General features: G+C 34.0%; 1 protein-coding gene across 2 annotated transcripts in view; it reads left to right on the plus strand.

Moving 5' to 3' along the window:
• Positions 1–20,607, plus strand: part of LOC128209021 (kinesin-like protein KIF26B) — a 150,943-nt gene that overhangs the window by 85,785 nt on the left and 44,551 nt on the right. For both annotated transcript variants that reach the window (XM_052912819.1, XM_052912818.1), the window contains one exon: positions 14,312–14,925. In XM_052912819.1, coding sequence (XP_052768779.1) covers positions 14,312–14,925 — 614 coding nt within the window. The remainder of the gene's footprint in view (positions 1–14,311; positions 14,926–20,607) is intronic.

Raw genomic sequence — 20,607 nt, forward strand, 5'->3', positions numbered from 1 at the left:
ACATCCCGGTTTTGAAACATTGAATGATCATGATTTTAACTCTGCTACCAATCCACCAAGTGAATGATAAATGACTTGCAAGATCTTTATATCCTGGCAATAGATTTTAAAGAAACCGACTGCAGAAATCGGCAATTCAGCAATTTGCCAATCACTTTTACGAATTATGTGGAATACTATGACGTTATTGCGAAGAGGCTCGTAACCACAGCTTCACTTGAACTAACCGTTTGTAAAATAGGTTTAAATTATGCTTCATTGACAAACAAAACTCTTTAAGGTGTGGAAACTGACTGTTTGAGGCTTTTACTGGTGCAGAACGAATTGACAGTTAATTGTTACGGTGCAAAATGGCTGTGGTCATGTGTTCACATTTTGCTAAGTTTCGCTGTGTGCATCAAAGTAACATTTCTGCTGTGTTGAGACCAAACCCCTGGGTGTGGGCTTCAGCCTGAGGTGGCTTCAGGTCGTGATTCCGTCAACTGTCAACGATGAGGGATACGGGGGGAAAGATTGTTATACCTAAGGAAGGATGCAAACTGTTAGATAAGAAACAAATATTATTGTTTTTAGGCCTACAATGGTGTGGAATTCTTGTTGTTTAAAGTCTCATTTGTTCTTCTGTCCCGCCTCTCTATTGTTGCTTGACCTTCGGCGAACAATCGAGCCTCGTGTCCTTGATTCTAAGGTCCAATGGGTTGTCGACTAAACTGACAATTTAGATAACAATCTCGTGTTTGGCTTTACTCTGTAACTCTGACCCGTGCCTCTAAAATAACAAAAATGGTATCGGTTACAAAATTATCCAACATAAATGATATTTATCTCGATAATTCATCGCTGCTTCAGTCGACTGCATCGATGAGTGGTCAATTTAATTAATATTTACGGATATTCTGTTATATGTTAGATAGTATCGTTGTTAATCAACGCTAACTTGGAATGGAAATTATAGCTGTCTGTCGAATAACAAGCTTTTGGAAAGTCAGACCCCCTACGAAAAACTATAAAATTCAATCGGGAGTTAAAATAATTAATATGTAGAGATATATTTCCTTGTATAAAATTTGAAAAGAAATCTTAAGTCATAAACCTAACCCATACTTTAAAGATTTTTGTGATTTTATTGCTTTAATTGTATAGTGACTTGGATCTCAATTTCAAGATTGTATTTTGCAGTAAATATTTGTTTTAGAATAATATTTTTGCTATTGAAATGATGTTATATTGATATAGTATTCAAATTTATGCCAGTTTTGGAAACCAACAAGACATGTGACATTTTTGAGGTGAAGTTTGTTTACTTATTAAAATGAAACAGATTGTAACAAATATTTGCAAATTACATTTTCTTGCCAATGATTGGTTGAGTATGTCACCAAGTTCGGTAAACACCTTGCAGGTTAAGACGTTTTGGCCAAGATTTGTAAATATTGTCGGACGTACTTAGACGAAATGTTCAAAATTACATATGTGCGAAATTTAATATTTGTGTGTCATAATCAATTTATTCCAAAGTCAGTTTTAACAAGGATACAGTTTGGAAATTATTGGCCTCCAAATATTTATTGCCAGCAATAAAATTTAAATTCCAGCGATTTTAGAATTTAAAGGCGTATTAATGGTTTTACATATTGATGTTTCCTTTCTTGCGCACTTAAACCTATTGCTCAAAATCAGGAGAAAAAGCTGTATCATGCAAATTTTGAAGTTTTGAAAGTTATGTAGTTTTGTCATGCATTTTTGTTCATCTTTAACATCCTGCAAAATTATACTTTATAATTAGCGTTCTACTTCTGAAAATATTGCCAAAGTTTTCCTCATTGACAAGTTCAAGTGCAAATGCTCGGTTTGATGAAGTTATTTGAAAACATTACAAAATCTGTTTAATGAAGCTTTACTTTTTTTGCATAAAATAGCTTTGTACCGGAGTACAAACATTTTCTCAAGTGCAATGTTTATGCTGTGAAAATATGTCATTTTTAGTGAACATTACTTAGTCTATTGTTAATATCGATGTAATTTGCGAAAAAGTTAAATTTTAAGCCAGTTAAATTAAAAAAAACACGCTTTTGTTGCTGCTACTGTGTGCAGCTATGTTGGTGCTGTTGCTGCTCTGTAACTGCTTCCCGTGTTGCTGCTACTGGTGTTTCTGCTACTGGTGATGCTGCTACTGGTGATGCTGCTTCTAGTGTTGCTGCTTCTGGTGTTGCTGCTATTGGTGTTGCTGCTACTGGTGTTTCTGCTTCTGGTGTTGCTGCTTCTGGTGTTGCTGCTTCTGGTGTTGCTGCTACTGGTGATGCTGCTTCTGGTGTTGCTGCTACTGGTGATGCTGCCTCTGGTGTTGCTGCTTCTGGTGTTTCTGCTACTGGTGTTGCTGCTTCTGGTGTTGCTGCTTCCTTCTGGTGTTTCTGCTTCCTTCTGGTGTTGCTGCTCCTGGTGTTGCTGCTACTGGTGTTGCTGCTACTGGTGTTTCTGCCTCTGGTGTTGCTGCCACTGGTGTTGCTGTTTCTGGTGTTGCTGCTTCTGGTGTTTCTGCTTCTGGTGTTGCTGCTTCTGGTGTTGTTGCTTCTGGTGTTGCTGCTTCTGGTGTTGCTGCTGCTGGTGTTGCTGCTGCTGGTTTTGCTGCTTTGGTATTGCTGCTACTGGTGTTGCTGCTTCTCGTGTTGCTGCTACTGGTGTTGCTGCTGCTGGTGTTGCTGCTTCTGGTGTTGCTGCTTCTGGTGTTTCTGCTTCTGATGTTGCTGCTTCTGGTGTTTCTGCTTCTGGTGTTGCTGCTTCTGGTGTTTCTGCTTCTGGTGTTGCTGCTTCTGGTGTTGCTGCTTCTGGTGTTTCTGCTACTGGTGTTGCTGCTTCTGGTGTTTCTGCTTCTGCTGTTGCTGCTATTGGTGTTGCTGCTACTGGTGTTTCTGCTGCTGGTGTTGCTGCTTCTGGTGTTGCTGCTACTGGTGATGCTGCTTCTGCTGTTTCTGCTGCTGGTGTTGCTGCTTTTGTTGATGCTGTTTCTGGTGTTGCTGCTTCTGGTGTTGCTGCTACTGGTGTTTCTGCTTCTGGTGTTGCTGCTACTGGTTTTGCTGCTACTAGTGTTGCTGCTTCTGGTTATGAGTCTTCTGGTAATGGTACAGTTGCAGCTATGTTACTGCTTCTGGTGTTGCTGCTACTGGGGTTGGTGGTGCTGCTGCTACTGGTCTTGATGTTGTTCCTGCCACTGACTCTGATCAGGTTTGATAACCATTGAGTAAGTCATATCGCCTCAGTCACTCAAATATTATGACCCTTGAATATGACCTGCTCTGTTAGTATTACTAACATACATATGATTATATACTACCACCAGTTATCCCCAAACTTGGTGTCCTCAAGATAGGACTGGCGATAGTGGAAAATGGCATTCTTATTTGTTGTTCAAATGCATTGGGGCAAACTATTTTGTATGAGATTTTGAGAGCAGCAGGCACTGATGATTTTAAATGTTTGCTGGAATATGATTTTTTTGCTTTTCCTTTTGTCTATTCTAATTGTTTTTGGTTGTTTCCATGGCGTTAATGGCTTGTTCTGCAGCTATTTGTCTGTCAGTTTGTATTAGTTTTAACTAAGGCATTGTGCAATGGAACAACTTTTTGCAAATTAAAATCTAGAAATGATTTTGTTTTTATAATGGTATTTATATATCTCTTCTATGAAATGATTAATTCTTTATTTGTCAAGTGTCCCAGGTTTTTGTAGATTGGAGCTGACATGTGTTATAATTAATGTTGTAAAGAATGAAACATTTGGTGTATACAATGAATTTGCTGTACAAGTTAATGCAAATGATATGATAATGGAATTCATGTTTTGCACTGTTTTAGGGAAGAGAACCAGTTATTGTTAAATTAAATAATATCACATCTGTGTTTGCATGCATTTATTTATCTATCATAAGATAGAAGTATTCTGTTTTCTTGAGAATCCAATGAATCTAGTCTGTTTCCCTTGAATTTGACTTTTATAAACACCGTTGTATGGGACACTTCATTGTATTCTTTTTAAAATCACTAGCTTTATTTTGTTAAGTAGATTTATAATTAAGTCATTCTCTCCGCTTTGGAACTTTTAAAAGTAGTTTTTATTTCCTAAAATCCCCACAGCACTTTTACTATCAGTTGTATTTGTTTTACAAACAGTTGTGACTGTATCAAGTGTTTAATAGCTAAAGGATTGTATTTGCTTCGAGATTCATTGACAATTTCTACATGAATGAAGCTTCGACAAGGCGGACTTGGGACGCGACACCGTGTTATACAAACCCATTGACAAGCTGAATACTTTGATAGTTTTGTATCGGTCCTTGTTCGGAGTTTAATATTACTGATGTGATGCTTGTTAAACTAACCCGATGCTATTGAATGGGAAAAGTCGGACTTAATCTTATAATGTTTTGGACATGTGAATTTTTTATAGCAAATGTTTTAGGTGAAAATGTTAATGTTTGTATGATGGTGTATGCAGTCGTGTGTTCTTGTGATAAACATTTTTCTTTATAACTGGATAGGAGAATGTTTTCTCTGCAAAAAAATGACAAATTTAATGTGAGAATTTTATGTTTTGTTTCATGGATTGAGTGTTCAAAGGAAAAAAATAAAACTGATAGCAGGTATGTTTTTAACATAATTAAACAGGTGCTTTGTATTCATTTGCACAGTGCAGTTGTAATGATGTAAATAATATTCGAAACAAAACGTTAAATTTAATTGCGGTAAATAATGACTTCTTGTTGATTTAATGTGTAATTTGAAAAAAAAAATATTAATAATCAACATTAATTTTAATTATTAATAATTTTAATATATTAATTATTACAGAACATATATATTAAATGCTATAGGTATAATATCGAGGGTGGGGGGAGTGGGTAAGACTTTGGAAGATTTATAGATTTATTGATTAAAAATCACTTGATACTCAACAGAAAAATACAAGTGGCAGCAGTAATCAATATTTAAATGTTTGTTCTCTTTGATACATAATTACCTCCCTTCTGTCCAGTTATGTCATTTAACTCTGTTATCTGCAATTGAACAAATATTATGACACATTTTTTAATGATATTTTGAAAACTGAGAGTTATATAACCTGCAGTGAACTTATCTATGCAGATAAGTGTATAAATGCAGCAAGCTTAATTCAACCCTTACATTTTAGTGCAAAATAAACACTTACTGCATGAACTAAGTTGGCATCAATATCTACATTTTCAAAAGGCAGTAAAATCTTAATCTCCTTAAGTCAAATGGGTAAACTCCAGTAAAACACAAAAATTACCTTTTATCTGTCAGGGAAAATAAGCCATTTGGATGCATTTTGTCAAGTACCTTGTACAATTTGACATGTTGTATTTGATTTGCATGATCATTAAACTTGTTGGTTTTTGTAATGACATTCTTTTTGACAGAGAGGTTATAACCAACTATTATTTGTGTCAGATCTTGTTAAGGTTTGAAAACTTAGATTTGAAAATACAGGATTGACTGCTTTGTATTTAAGTCCATTTTATTAAAATTTAAATCATATAATTGTGATGCAGTTTGTCTATTTAAGATTCATCATTAATCATACTTATGATGATTTTGTGGCTGCTTCTTTAAGATTTATCCTAACTGAATTTGCGCAATGTTGCAGTTGCCTACTTGCACTTATGAATTGTTAATGAAGGCATTTTATAAACATGAAGTGTTCAATTTAGCCCCAAATGTCTTGAAAGTTAGAAAATGTATGCTTAATTACAGACTATTAAAAAATCTTAATTGTGCCGCTTCGATGACTCGTACCTTTGTCTCTTTGACAGCATTAACTATCTTTGCAATAGTTAATGGAACTAATAAAACATACAAATTGGTAGTATATGTTTGGCTTTATATATTTCCGTTGCTCAATGAATACTGAACGTTTTTCTATTGCTAAAATAAGACATTAATTTGAATGGTGTCTGCTATATATCACCTGGTTTCACTAAATGTGTCTTGCAAAATTTTAGGTATGTAGTGCTTGTCATTGAAATTTAGGATTTCGGAATTGAATTTGTCTATCAAATGTGTTACAGAATGATAGATTTTACAACAATTACAGGTTTTACAGACATTACTGTCCATCAAACTTGGTAGTGAGGTAAAAGTTATAAAAGGTTTGAAAGGGGTGTTGGTCTCATCTTTCCAGTATTTGAGTTTTATTGGTCTGGAGAGAAGATTGGGCTAAAGATATTGTCAGTTGGCGTGGGTCCCTGAAATATTTGATTAAATATTTAGTAGATAGAATGGTCAGGTCAAATAGAAACGTGAATGTTGTCTGAGGAAAAAAGGATTGTAAAAAACACATGAAAAATGCTCCTATTCAATGTACGATTTCATAATGTTGAAGGTCCATCGTTGTAATTCTATGTATCTCATTGTAAATTAATGGGAAAAACAAGGCTATATTTAAATTGTTACAGTGCATGTATAAGTTTCATAAACTTTGTTTGACTGCAACATTATTTTTCATTTGAATTTTTAAAAAAAAAATATGGCCTAGATTTTAGACTTTGCTGAAGGGTGTATATTGAGGACACATTTTTTGGTAAATTGGTAAAAAATGTCAAAATTTTAAATTGAAATTTAGTCACATTTGAAAACATGCAAGTAAACTAATAGTAGTTATCTCCCCTGATAAATATGAGGGGAAAAAAGACAAAATTTATGGCATATTTTAATTGGAAGATTGTATCAAAAAGCTATTTAAGTTTGATTTATTTGTAACATGACAGTCTTTAGATTGTTACCATGGTGTTTTAAGAAGAGAAAAATATGGGAAAAATGTTGAACTCTGATTTTTTGTCAAGATTTTATGTTTTCAGTGTATGAATTTGGTATTTCTCCTTTACTAGAGCATGACATTGTACTCTCTGAGCTTCTTGCAACCCAGTTAATGGAATTGTCTCTCTGTTGAATGGATATTACCACTTTGCAAACCTTGTATTGCTCAAGAATGCATGTTGACACACATAATGTTACGTCTCCCTTAAAGTCACGGGAAGAATCTATACAATTAAGGTCTTAACAATATATTTATTTGAAGGTAGTTGACCCCAAATGGGTGTTATGCCTTGCAATGTACCATCTTAAGCCTCACGATTTTTACTGAAAAAGGGCTCTGTCTCAGAATGTGTCAGTCCTTGTTTTGACATATAGATGATAATGTAATACCTCATATTTCTTTATTTAAAAAAACATTTTCGCTTAAGCTGATCTAGGTCATGACATTTTACATGCATGTAAAAGGGTTAACTGTCCTGGAAAAGTTATAATACTGTGTTTTATGGAGTTCTGCATCAGTAGGAGCAATTATATTAACTTCTTCATGACCGTATTGTCTCCTCGAGGTTTAATATTTAACGCTGCTGTAACTTCGCTTCAAACACCGATTACATCTTGCGATTTTCATTACTATTTTAGAGGACTAAATGCGAGATTTTGTTGAATTTCTTTTACATTTAATAAAATTTATAGGATATTATTTCAGAAGTCAGCGGACAAGCCTATTTAAAAGCAAAAGCTGTCAAATCTGATACTTTTAGTCTGTTTTCAGTAGAAATGTCTAATGATTAATTTCTATATTCTCATTTTTTTTTGTACTTTCTGACCTTACATATTTGCGGTTCTCGAGTCGTAACATAAAGAGTCGTGTTTGAATAAGCCACAGTGTATAACAAAAATTGTCAACTTAAATTTCGTAAAATAAACTTGTCTCATTTTCAGCATGTATTTTATTGACTAGAGTGGATTGCATCTATTTGTATGTTTGTAATTGACGCTTTTATGTCATTGTATACTTTCTTTGAATTGAAATTTACTTGTTGTCATGTGAGGCCCTTGGTTTCAGATTAGCCAGGTTTGGCTTTTAAATTAATTATGTCAATATTTCATGTTAGCAAAGTCTCCGTTTTCGTTTCTGCGGTCTGATTTTTTTTTCAATCGTTTTTATACAATGCATGTTACAGGTAAGTGATATGAAATGAAATTTAATTCGGCCTTTGTTGCTACTTCATAATGACACATCCTAATTTAGTTTTCAGCAAAAAAATGGAAGTTTTTTTGTGCAATTTGTTATCTTAAATAGGTAGCAATATGATTTATAGCTTACAGGCATATTCTTTTTTGTGCAACAAATATGACAAATTTATGACATAAATCACAAATTTGAAAGCATTTAGCAAATTAATGTCATCACCAATATGTTACCATGATAATGGCTAGGTTAACATGTGGGGTAACAGCCATTAATAAAGCCCAAAGGCTGGTTTTGTTTTAGATATATGGACATCCTACAAAACATAAATCATAAAAAAACATGGCACAACTTTCAAAAACTTCATAACCCAGGCAGTGTTTTTAGCTAAAAAAGAATGTGGTTTTTATGTATTATGGTAAAAACTTGTCAAAAAATAAAAGTTATGTGAATTGATTGATATGTGTTTTTTTTAGCAAGAGTGTATTGTGTGATTTAATCTCAGTGAATTTTCATGTAATTTATCACACAGTCAATCTTTCACTGTGTCTGAGAAGTGTATTACAAGTGTGATAAAAACATTACAAGATGGATTCTTTATTGTGTGACCAAAATTCATGGAATATGGAATAAGTTACTCAACTTGACCTTTTTGAATAAATATGGAATTAATTTCTATAAAATCACAGGTACCATTAAATAATAATTAAATAGTATTGGTAGCAGAATATAAGCTGGGAGAATCTCAGGAACTAATTAATATTCCTGTGAACATCTGTACAAAACAAATTGTTTTAAATGGTAAAATTTTGCAAGTGTGCCGAACAGACTCCAAACTGCTGTTCAGCAACTGTTAAATGATGAATTGTGCTTATGCAAGTGGTTATTCCAGACAACCATTAGAAATAACACAATATAGATGACTATAAAGATAACAATGGTGCAGTTATTGCAGAATGTAAAAGTTCCTTATAAAATATGCATGGCTGCTGCACTTAGGTTTAATACCAGAAAATGTTATTCACAGACTTATGAGACATTTAGTGGCTCATAAAATTGCTAGATGACATTGATATCATGGCAGTATATTGCCTGGAATTGGCTTCAGCAAGATAGTGCTTTTAGATTTCGATCAACATTGTATGGGCCCAATTTGATCATGTGGATATGTTTCTGCGTTTATACAGGGGGTTCATACAGTGTGCCTACATAGTTGTCACAACTACTGCACCACCACCATCAACATTACACCTAGCACCTCAAACATCATCATTCACAACAACAGCAGTAGTATGTGACCTACATCAATACCATCAACATCACGACCAATTAAACACCACCACCATCAACTACAACAACACCACCACCACCAAAAGCAACACCACCACCACCACCACCACCACCATCAATAGTAGTAATTTGTGAATTACAAACTGCTACTTTGTTCTTACTATAAAGAAACAGAAGTTATTTCAACTTGGTCTTTGTTTTGCTATATATGTATATTTTAAAATGTTGAAATAAAGTCAAACATGCCATTCTCAACACTCAATTCAAACACTTCTAGTTTTTAAATGGGACATTTTACAATTTCAGAAGGGTAGTTTGCATTCACAAAATGCAGACATTAATTTGAACATAAATTTGTTTTATTGATAAAATCATGAAAATGTTATTATGGTTTACTAGACTTTTAATGTGAATTTATAAGGAAATAATGTTTATGTCCTACCTTTTAAATGTCTATAACCATAAATATTCCTCACTCAGACAGACAGACATTTAAATTATCTCTAATAGTTGAATCTGTATACATAAATGTTTTTTTAAACATTTTTGATAGAAATGATATGAGCTGTAATAAACTTTCATTAACAAATGATTTTTTCACCCCCCTTTAAGAACACAAAATTTTCAAATCAATGTTAAACAAAAACCATCAGATTCTATTTCTTTCCAGTGGCCTTCATTATTTTATTCAAGTTAAAACATAATGTATTAACAAATTATCTCCCTTCATATCCCCTGGTAGGGATTTAATACAGTTGTCTCCCCCGAGGTATTATTGGCACCACTATTGTTTTATGGCCCTTTTTAAATCAAAGAACCCCATCTGTCTGTAAGCCATAAATGGCATGTTCTAGTAATAACATCATTTTTAACAACAAATTATCTCCCTTGATACTCCCTGCTGGGAGATTCACTAGTTGTTCCCCTTGAGCTCAGCAGACATTCTTGTCACCACTGTTGTTTTATAGCCACTCAAGGGCCATAAACCATGCCTGATATGGCTGTCACTGGAAATGTCAAATTTACATGTCTCCAGAAAGGCTATGTTGTTTTCAATTAGTAGTTTAGTGATCTTGGTTGTATATTGGGAAAAGTGTTGGATATTTATTGATGAATTTCATTATAAAGCTTTAAAATAACTTCATAAATATTGGATTTAGTTATATTTTTTCTCTCTTAACTTTTGATTTAAATATTCTCTCTGTGTAACGTTTGAAAATATAGAACTGGTAAGTCATATATAAGTATCTTTATCGAAGATGTGTTTTGTGTAAGAGACAGCATTTCTGCAAAATGTCACATTATTTTAAATTTTAGATTCTCAAACATTTAAAGTATCCCTTATGCGTCAAAAAAGTTTCCTGCGAAATGAAAAAGAAAGATTTCTTCTTGCATTCTGTATAGCTTAATAATTTGATATGATCTCTAATGAGATCGAGGATATTCCAGTTGGAATAAAAACTCTTGGTTTGCAAATTTGGTATTCATAGCAACCATGTCATGTCAGTGTTCATAAGCAAACGAACTGTTCCAGTTATCCTCGAAGGATTCCTTAATATTCAGTGCAAGGCCTTTAATGTTCAGTAAAATGAGAAGAATCATGAAATATCTTAGATTACTTGATATGGGATTCTTGTCTTTTCTGTTGAACCCGAAGATTTTTTTTGCTTACTGCTTAAATGTGTTTTCGCTGGCATGCAAGAATTCCGAAACTCACTTGAACAAGTCCGACGGAATTGATCCGAAGCTTTCTCATATTCATGGGCAAAAAGCTGTAATTTGACAGAGTCGATACAAATTGAATCATTCATTTCTTTAGTACAGCAGTAAATTTTCTATAAGAATACATCTATCCGAATGATCTATTTTCATTCCAGCGTCTCATTTGATTTTCTCCAATCGGAATGCATTCGTTGTCCTCGGCGACGATAAAAGAATTTTCTCCGAGATCTTCTGTTGAAATGGGACATCCATTGGAAATGTTGTATTTTGTGTTTTTGGGCGACATTTCCCTGAAGTAATGCGGATAATGAATCGTGAGCCACCGAAATCCTGGAAAACTTAGATATATGTAGATTTTCTGCATGTAATTCTTCATTAATAATAAGCCAAGAAGCAGAAAGAGCTCCAAACATTTTAGGGAGTTTGTATTTGCCATCAGGAATATCCATATAAATGAGGCATAGGGTGTAAATGTCTATAAAATGGTGCATGAAAATTGATGGAAATATGCTTTCAGTAACCATTAATGGCAAATATTAGTGGCGGCATTTAGGGAGATTCTTGGAATCAATGATGGGAGAGGGAAGTGCATGTATCAGTTGTATTATCCTGGGATACGAGTCTCTCATACTTTCCTTGTTCATATATAGAATGATAAATTGTTTATTAGATGGAAGAGTATTTTGGAGTTAATGTTTTCACTTTCACAACATTTGTAGAGTTTTGCAGATCTTGTTACGGCCTAGTGTCATTGTCAGCATGATAGGCAGTTTTGGTGTCACATGCCTTGAATGTCTGGCAAATTTTAAGATTTTCTCATGAACTTTATACAGAAAAAAATTAAAACAACCATTTTAAAGGCCAAACTTTAACTGTGAAACATTACAGTGAGGCAAACTATTTCCCGTGTTGATCCACTTTTTATAACTCCCGCCAATTGCAATGTCGTTATTTTCAATACCTTGTCTGTTGTGTGATAAAATGATCATGTTGGGGATCAAACTTAGGACATCTGAGTGAGAGGTAACGGCACTGGAAGCTGTATACCATCTTTAATGCTCTATGGATTTTCATGAACTGTCCATGAATTTCTCAACTAGGACTGTGAAATTACATTGATACCAATATTAGCAATAATTGCTCCATAGTAGTATAGTATATTGTCCACATAGATATCCCATGTTGCAATGTTTGATACAATAATTAAGCACTGCCCGTCAACATTCTTGATTAATTTGACATTCTCTATGGTACAACTCATCATTTTTATGTAGTAACCATTGATTTGTATTAGAAACTCTAGAAAACTTCTCGAAAATGTCCGAAATGTCATCGGCAACAAATGTGTTACATGTAGACTTCCCATAGACATTGGATAGTCTCAGTGGAATAAGGTCAGTTCTAGGATTAACAATCAAAGTGTATTTGTTGATGAAGCCAGATTAATGGTGTTTAATGTTGTCATGTTGGCGCGAACTCGAGCTATGCTGACTTGACAGTATTATAAATGTATAATGCAGCTGTAAAATGTGGCTAAAACATATATCATGTATCCTTCAATTGCAATCTGATTCTGAATGTTTAAATCTAGATTAACAAATGAGGCGAAATGTGATGATTTGATATAGAATCTGGCAAAAAAAGTGAAAGAATGTTATAACAATATGATAATCATATATATATGAATAAAAAAATCCCAAAAAAATCAGAAGTATTGTCTATTAACTGTAGAGAATATTTTATTTTTTTACTAATGGTAGAATTAAGTAGATTAATATTTCAAGTTGTAAATACAAAATGACTATATAAATGTTATCAACAATTTGAACCATTAAAAAAGTCCTACTGGAAAATAATTTCATAGAAAAGCTTTATTGGAATCAATACAGTTCGGATCTGCTTGTATAAACATGCCTTATTTTTAAACAAACATAACATTTTTAGCATTTAAATCAAGATGAACAGACTTTTGAATTTGGCATGATTATAGGGAATAAATTGTAAACTGGTTTTGACATTAGTTCAGTTAAAACACCATCCTGACTGGCTCTAGCCAAATTAGAGAAATGCTAGAGAATCATTAAATTTTGCAATAAGTCTGAATATGGCTTAATCTTAGCTCCCATTGATGTAAGTTTTAAATGGTAGTTAATCAGATTCTGCAAATTTAAGACCTATCAAATACTGGTCCCCACTCTATTTAACCAAAATTATACCCTGCAAAAATAAGAGCTTTAATTACATTGTACAATGATCCGGAGACCAATTTTGGCGGAGTTTATAAAAAAACAAATATATTAAACGAGGAACTCCCAGGGAACACCCCAACTGGGAGTTGGGCAGATCAACTCATATGGCCAAATTAAAGCTGATTTCTTTATGGTTTAGCTTTTATTGCGATATGGAAATACATACCAGATTCGGATAGTTTGTTTCCTATATCCTTGGAAACGTTATTGGAAACTTTTATACCTTCCCATATACAACTGGACTGTAGGCATATTTTCAGGGACCAAACATGGATTTGTTTGCTAGTTAACTGGCAATAATGCTTATGGAAGCTGAGGATTGAAACGAGATGTGATCTTGTTACAATATATTCGCTGAAATTTTGAATGTCACTGAAATTACAAAGTTTGAGTTGGATTTCTTTTAATGCTAAATTATGGCGAGTGGCTTACACTTAATTAGAACTCATAAAAATATTCTTGACTGTGACTGATTGAGGACAATTTTTGTCAAACTCTCTTTGAAATATAAAACTTAAAAATCAGATCAGTGAGTCAGTGAAAATATGACTTGAGGTGTGAAAAGTGAGATTTTTATCTCTCTATTGGGTAAGATACCTAGTGGTTTTGTGAAAATTCATCCTCGAAAAAATGAAATGGATGAATTGTACTTGTTTTATATTCAAATAAGTGTTGTGGATTTTATGGTTGGAAGTTGGTTGCTTGTTTTTGTGCAATTTAAGAATGACTAGTGTGGGACATTAATTCCTTACTGTAATTTTACGACCCATGAACATTGTTTATTATACGAGACAGTATGAATGAAAGTGTTTGAAAAAAGAAACTTCAGAATGGATTGTTTGGATGTTTTAATGCGCAAACATACATTAAATCAAGCTATTTTAAAGAGAATAGGAAAAACATTACTGTTATTTTTGTGTGTATTTTAGTGCCGGGGGATCATACTTAGTGCAGCTAAAAGTAATATAAGCTCTCTTTATTAATGTAGTCTAACGACACCCACCCACATTGGTATTTTCTATTTTCAGTACCTGTTGAGGTCTGGCTCTGCTGAGAGGCCGGGCTACCACCGGACAGGAGACATGTACGGGCAGGGTGTGTCCGAGAGCCCTGGGACGGGCCCTCATGGGCGCCCTGTCAACTACCCAATGTCAGGGTCACATTTTATCAACACGCCATATATGCAACAGCAACCCCATTTAGCTATGCAGAATTATCAACAACAGAAGTACCAACAGCAGCAGCAGTTACAACAACAACAGCAGCAGCAGCAGTACTATCAGCAACAGCAGTTTCATCAACAGCAACAGTTCCATCATCAACAGCAACAACAACAACCAATTCATCCTCATCAACAGTATTATCAACAACAGCAACAGCAGCAGCAATACCCGCCTTACCAGCCTCATCATTATAACTTTCTACAGCACTCACACTCTGCTCCGGGATCACCAGCGAGGGTACAGTCACCCCCTAGGGTTCAATCCCCACCCCCTAGGATTCAGTCCCCACCACCGGGGATGGGCAGAATAGGATCACCACCACCACCATCATCACCGTCGATGTCAAGGTTATCATCAATGTCGTCAATGTCACCACCACCACATAGTGCCTCATCGCCAGCAGCATCTTTCTTCGCAAGGTACGCATAGTTGATTTTAGGTTTAGCATAAAACAATTTTTATATTAGATATAACTTTAAATTGTTTGGTGTTCAATCAATTTAGCATTCATCTGAGTTGCAATACAAACATGTAGCAATATATAATTTTTGTTTCAGCAATTCACTTTCAAGTTTCTTGTACAATATTACATTGATTTACGTTGCAGCTGTTTATGTAATGCATAAATTGTAAATGTATTTGTGAAAAAAGTTGACTTATGATTTTCTTTTTATCTTAATGGAAATAAAATTATCTTTTGTATATCTTACTGTTTTGAGCTGTTCTGTTAATGTAATTGAAAAAAAATATATACAAAAATAGAGGCCAATTTGAAATGTTCAAATTTAAGTGAAACATGGAGCATTTTGTCATTTAAGTAACTATGTTTTAATAAAGAATGCAGAAGGTGATAGTCACTGATAGTATATGTTGAATAGTCTGAGGATTTTAGTTATGTTTTTCAATTATGGTTAGTATTAAAGTAAAAGTATACCTAAAGTAGCTGAAAATTGATTCAAAACTGACAATTACCCTACCATGCACGTTATAAATATCAATTACTGTCTTATTAGTGAACTTTCAGATAGAAAATGTTTTACTCACATTGACAATGCTACTTTATAGGTAGAATGAAGTCTTATAAACGCACAAAATTATATTGTATGATCGCTTTTCAAATTAATATTTCGAGGGTATTTATAATATCTATTTCAAAATTAATAGCTTTATTTATGAGTTGAGTCAAGGTGTATTTGATTTTGTAAGTAGAAATTCAATTTTATTTGTGACACTTGATTCATATCTAACCAAAATTCTTGATCTTTCTTATTTTTTTTTTGATCTTACATGCTTGCTGATAAGATTGCACTAACTATTGCTTCAAAAGTTGGCCCCCAAATTACTTGTACTTGTAGTTTAATCTTTTTTGACGCATTAAACTGTACAAAGTTTAGGTTTTTTATAGTTATAAATGAAGTCCTTTGGTGTTTTGAAAAAAAAACATAGTTAAGATTCCTGCATCATTGTTACAAAAAATGTTTGAAAACAATTTATTTGTGAAAATCGACACACTTTGCATGTTACTTCGGCAAGTCTCAATGACAGCTCTTCATTCTCGAGATTTTAATTCAGATTTGAAAAGATATTGAGAGCCCTTGATAAAAGATAAGCACTCTTCAGTCGAACTCAAAATTTCATTTTATTCTTTCGTTTGGGTAGTTTTTCTTCAATTTACTTCTGAAATGTTTCAATATTTAACTTCTTAATCAATGTGTCAAGGTTGGGCTATTGGATGTGTATATAATGTTTTCCCTCATTTTGATTTGCATTGTTGTCGATTAAGTGTCAAAAAGAATAGAGTCCTCTATGCTGTTGTGTCGATGTTTGTTCCAATTAGGATATCTACTTGGCTAGAAAGACACGTCTTTGTGACGAAAATCCTGACACGATATTAAAATGTCATCTCTTTTGTAGAACGAAAATGCTTCCATCCCACTTTTGTATTCCTTAAGTATTTACAACATATCTTTGTGACATAAAGAAAAGATGAGATTTTGACAGATTTTGCCTATTTTTTTATTAGTGTAAATGCGGACGAAACTTACGCATCATTGTTCTTGTGTATAATTGTTGAATGGGGAGGTTGTTCAATGGCCATAATCATAAATCTTGGTAAAATACATCATATTAAAGACTTCATCACTCTGGTTAAAATGTTTGCACAGTTATGTCCCTTGATGAATGGAGCAATGGACAAGCATTGGCAGGGTTAATACAAGAAGTTACCAAAACCTTCTATAATCAAGTGTCGCTTGCTACCTTATGGCATTAACTTTACGCTGATTGATCTCCGCATGCAGTCTTAGCTTCTGTCTTGGTCCCATATTTGAGTTCCTCCTTCACAAATAAAGGCATAATAAAACTGCGGGGCATCTAGCTTTCTGTTATCATAGGGAGTCTGTTTATAAAATGATTCACGGAAATTGCCCAGAATTATTTACTACGAACATGCCTGTCAATAAAAACATGATGAGTCAATATCATGTTACAGGTGGAACAGTTCTCAGAAAAAAAATCCATGATTCCTCTATTTAGTGTTGTATTAAAATGGATATAATCCATGATCGGTAATAGAGGCAGAGTTTTTTTTGTTTTGTGTGATGTTTGCTGTTGCAATAAATGTGTCGAGGGTGAAACGATTGTTTCGATCGTTGCTACTCTAGAACTAATCCTGGGCTCTTGAAAATGTTTCGTTCTGGACTAACGTTATTGTTTATCTGTCATTTTTGACTGGCAGTTTTTTTCGCATTTTCTAAAGAAAGAAAGGGTCTGCCTAGGTGGCATTGTTTGGTCTTCTAGTTATGAGCATTTTAATTGGACGTCAAATATTGGTATTCTTTTATACCCTACAGCGTAATAGTAGGTCTCATTAGAAATGAAAGCCTTCATGGCAATTATGTTTATTAATAATTTACGAATTACAGAATATCAAGTCTTATGTGTACGGTCAATAGATTATTCATGCTTGATAAATATACCTGTCAACAGATCCTTTGATCAAATGTAATTAATAAAAGAATCATTGTTAATTTTCCTTATAGAAGTTTGTAATACTATCCCTTTCAATATTTAAACAGACTATATTTCATACTTCTCTTAAAAGTAATTTGAAAGCGTAAATAAAAAATTGACACAATGATGTCTTGTTTAGCGATCATTATCTGGAAGAATGATTGAAATTAAATATTTTACTTCGACACTTATTTTCAAAAGAACACATGTTACCATTGCAAAAATTAGAATCAAGCGAAATTTAATGAGTCGCCCTGCCCTTCTTAAAAGTGTGCCAATACAATAATTATAATGGTTTGATGTTTCATAATCATAGGTGTAATAATTATTGCAGTTTCAGAATTGTAAATACTGTCCCAAAGTCCAAAACTCTGACTCAGGCCCTGCACCATTGTGGTCAGTAATTGTTATCATCACCATCTCTGCTCCCTGAGTGACGCACTGTGTCTATGCTGGTCAGAGACAGTTATTTAAGCTATTAATTTTTACTCGGAAATGACCAAGAAAATTAAGAGTAATGTTTATGATGCCAATTTCCATGATCACAATATCGTTGACAGTTACCAGTATCTTGACAAATGCAAGTAAGAGAACCAGGGGACTCTAATTATTGAAGAAAAATCAGGGGAAGTAGGGATATGTATTGTCAGAAAAGGGTATTATACCCCTGTAATTTATGACAATCAGAGTTATTATGCACAGTTTATGGCGTTTGCAAGTGTCCTGTTCTAGTGGTATCTCCATCTATGCATGTCTGAATCACACTGCATTAATCCTTGAGATTGTGGAAATATCAGAGAATTATGGCTTTAAGGTGCTAAGGGTTAAATGAATGAAGATTGGACAAGGGTTTTTACAAGGGCATTCACTTCGATCGCTGCAATAAAAGATAGCATTTCCATACAAGGCAATCAGGGAATCTGATATTTTATTGCTTATAACCATGAAGAATATCTCAGACTTCCTGAACAGCCAATGAGTTTTCAGTTAGTTGAAAAAAATAGTTTGTCAAGGTGCGATGCTTTTAACTGGCTAATGTCTTTTTAAGTTGATAATTTTCTGCAAGGGTATTGTAACGCTAAACTAATTTCTTAATTGACTGCAGCATCTGATTGTTTTTGATGAAAGGAAGATTAAAATTTATAATCAAACACCTTTTTTCAAAATTGATATTCAAAATTTATATTAAAGTTCAGAACTTAAAAGAAATATTGAAGTAAAATGTATAACAAAGATTTGGAATGGCCTTCGGTCCACAAGTGGTACTTGCCTGAAAGGGGGAGAATAAGGCATGAGTCATAGCAACATAAATTGGCCAATATATTTTGGACGTTTTTGTGTTCGTGACAAATTAGAGGTCATAGTTTAACTTCCTTGGCTAGCTAGCGTTGCCACGGAAATATGGTGACATGGAATTTTGTAATCAGTCTCCAAAAGGGAATTCTGGGACAACTTGTTTCTGGCTTAATTAATGAATGTTTCAGACAAAGTCATCGAAAATGTCGGAAAATTCACCAAATCGTGACAAGTCTCTAATTCTGGAGTGGACAAGGAATCTGGGTTTTGACATGTTGAATTACCCCAGTCTTAGAGAGTTTTATATTTCCCACAATTCAATTTGTAATAAAGCCCTCTGGGACTGATTGACCACTGGAATGAGGTAATTATACATTTCTGCTGATGTTTGTTTTCTTCAGGGAGAAAACAGTAACTTTCTCCGCCTTCGATAAAATGGCCAATTGACCTAGTCCTTCGTGAAAGCATTAATTGCCATTTATGTACAGTGAAAGACCCCAGCGGTACATGTGATTTCAATTTCAAAGTGACACTTGGACAATGTGCAGGATGACATTTTTGCGGAGTGATCGTTGGAAAAGTGTTTCAGAGTGTTCGATAAAATCCGAACCTGATGAATGGTTTTGATTACCAGGGGCATTGTCATAACTGACCAATCAAATGGGAATAATTGTAGGAAGTGACGGGTTGTCGATGGGATAATTACACGAAGGCTCACGTAGAAATGGACTCCAATTAGAAAGCAGGACAGTTTTCATTGTTTTAATTTGAAGATACTGTCAGGCTAATTGAGTATTTGTGATGAGATATGTTGGGTGATTCACGGGGTGAGGCTTAAATGTACATTAAAGTTGGGTCCACTGGCACTGCAGACAATGTTCACTTCAAAATAAATTGCTTTATTTTTTTTAATGCAAACTTAAAAGCTGAAAATGTTTTTCAGCTAAAGTTTCATTAGTCACATAAATTTGTGTCATTACTGCATTTAATGTTAAAAAGCTGTAATTGAAATGAAATCTGCATTGTATGCATTTGTTCCATACATTTTGCCTTCTAGGCCATCATTGCTATAAATTTTGCCTTCTAGGCCATCATTGCTATAAATTTAAATCTGCATTAATTTATCAGGTTATGAATTGATCATTATCTTCTCAATATATTTCAATTTGTAGAAAAATGTGCACGTTATTGACAATATCAAACCTAAGGGCTAGTTTTAGAAATCCCCGAGTGACACGCGCAGTTTGTATCTTGTGCGCTTACACATGCAGAGAGCAACAGTGCTGGCGATTCAACGTCCCGGGTGGGAACGATTTTTGTCTGGAGTTTAAAGCAGCAGGCACCATTTCTATCAGAGTGTCAATAAATTACACTGGTACAATATTGGTAATTTTATTAGCCCATGCTAGTTGCTCTGAATTGGCCATATCCAAGCTACTTCAATATTTGGTTAGGGGATTATAGATTACGTTAGTGATATCATAAAAACAATGAAATTATGATATTTGCTCAGTTGAATTTATGAATTATGGGATACTTTTCATTTCTGGACATCAATGGCTGTAGACTGGCAGTCGTTATCATTGTTGATTTGTTTGAGAATTACAGGGCTGTTTTTCATTGTCAACGATTGATGAATGAATAAAATCAAATGGAGCTTATCTGCACTTGTTGAGTGAAGTGAACAGTTTATAGTTGTTCAGAGGTTTCCTAATGATAGCCCAGGCTTCCTATTTTGATGTTTAAATGCATAATCTTTAAGCTTCAATGATTGTTATGCGCACAGTACGGAT

This window comes from Mya arenaria, chromosome 11 (assembly GCF_026914265.1).
Source record: "Mya arenaria isolate MELC-2E11 chromosome 11, ASM2691426v1".
NCBI classification, from domain to species: Eukaryota; Metazoa; Mollusca; class Bivalvia; order Myida; family Myidae; genus Mya; species Mya arenaria.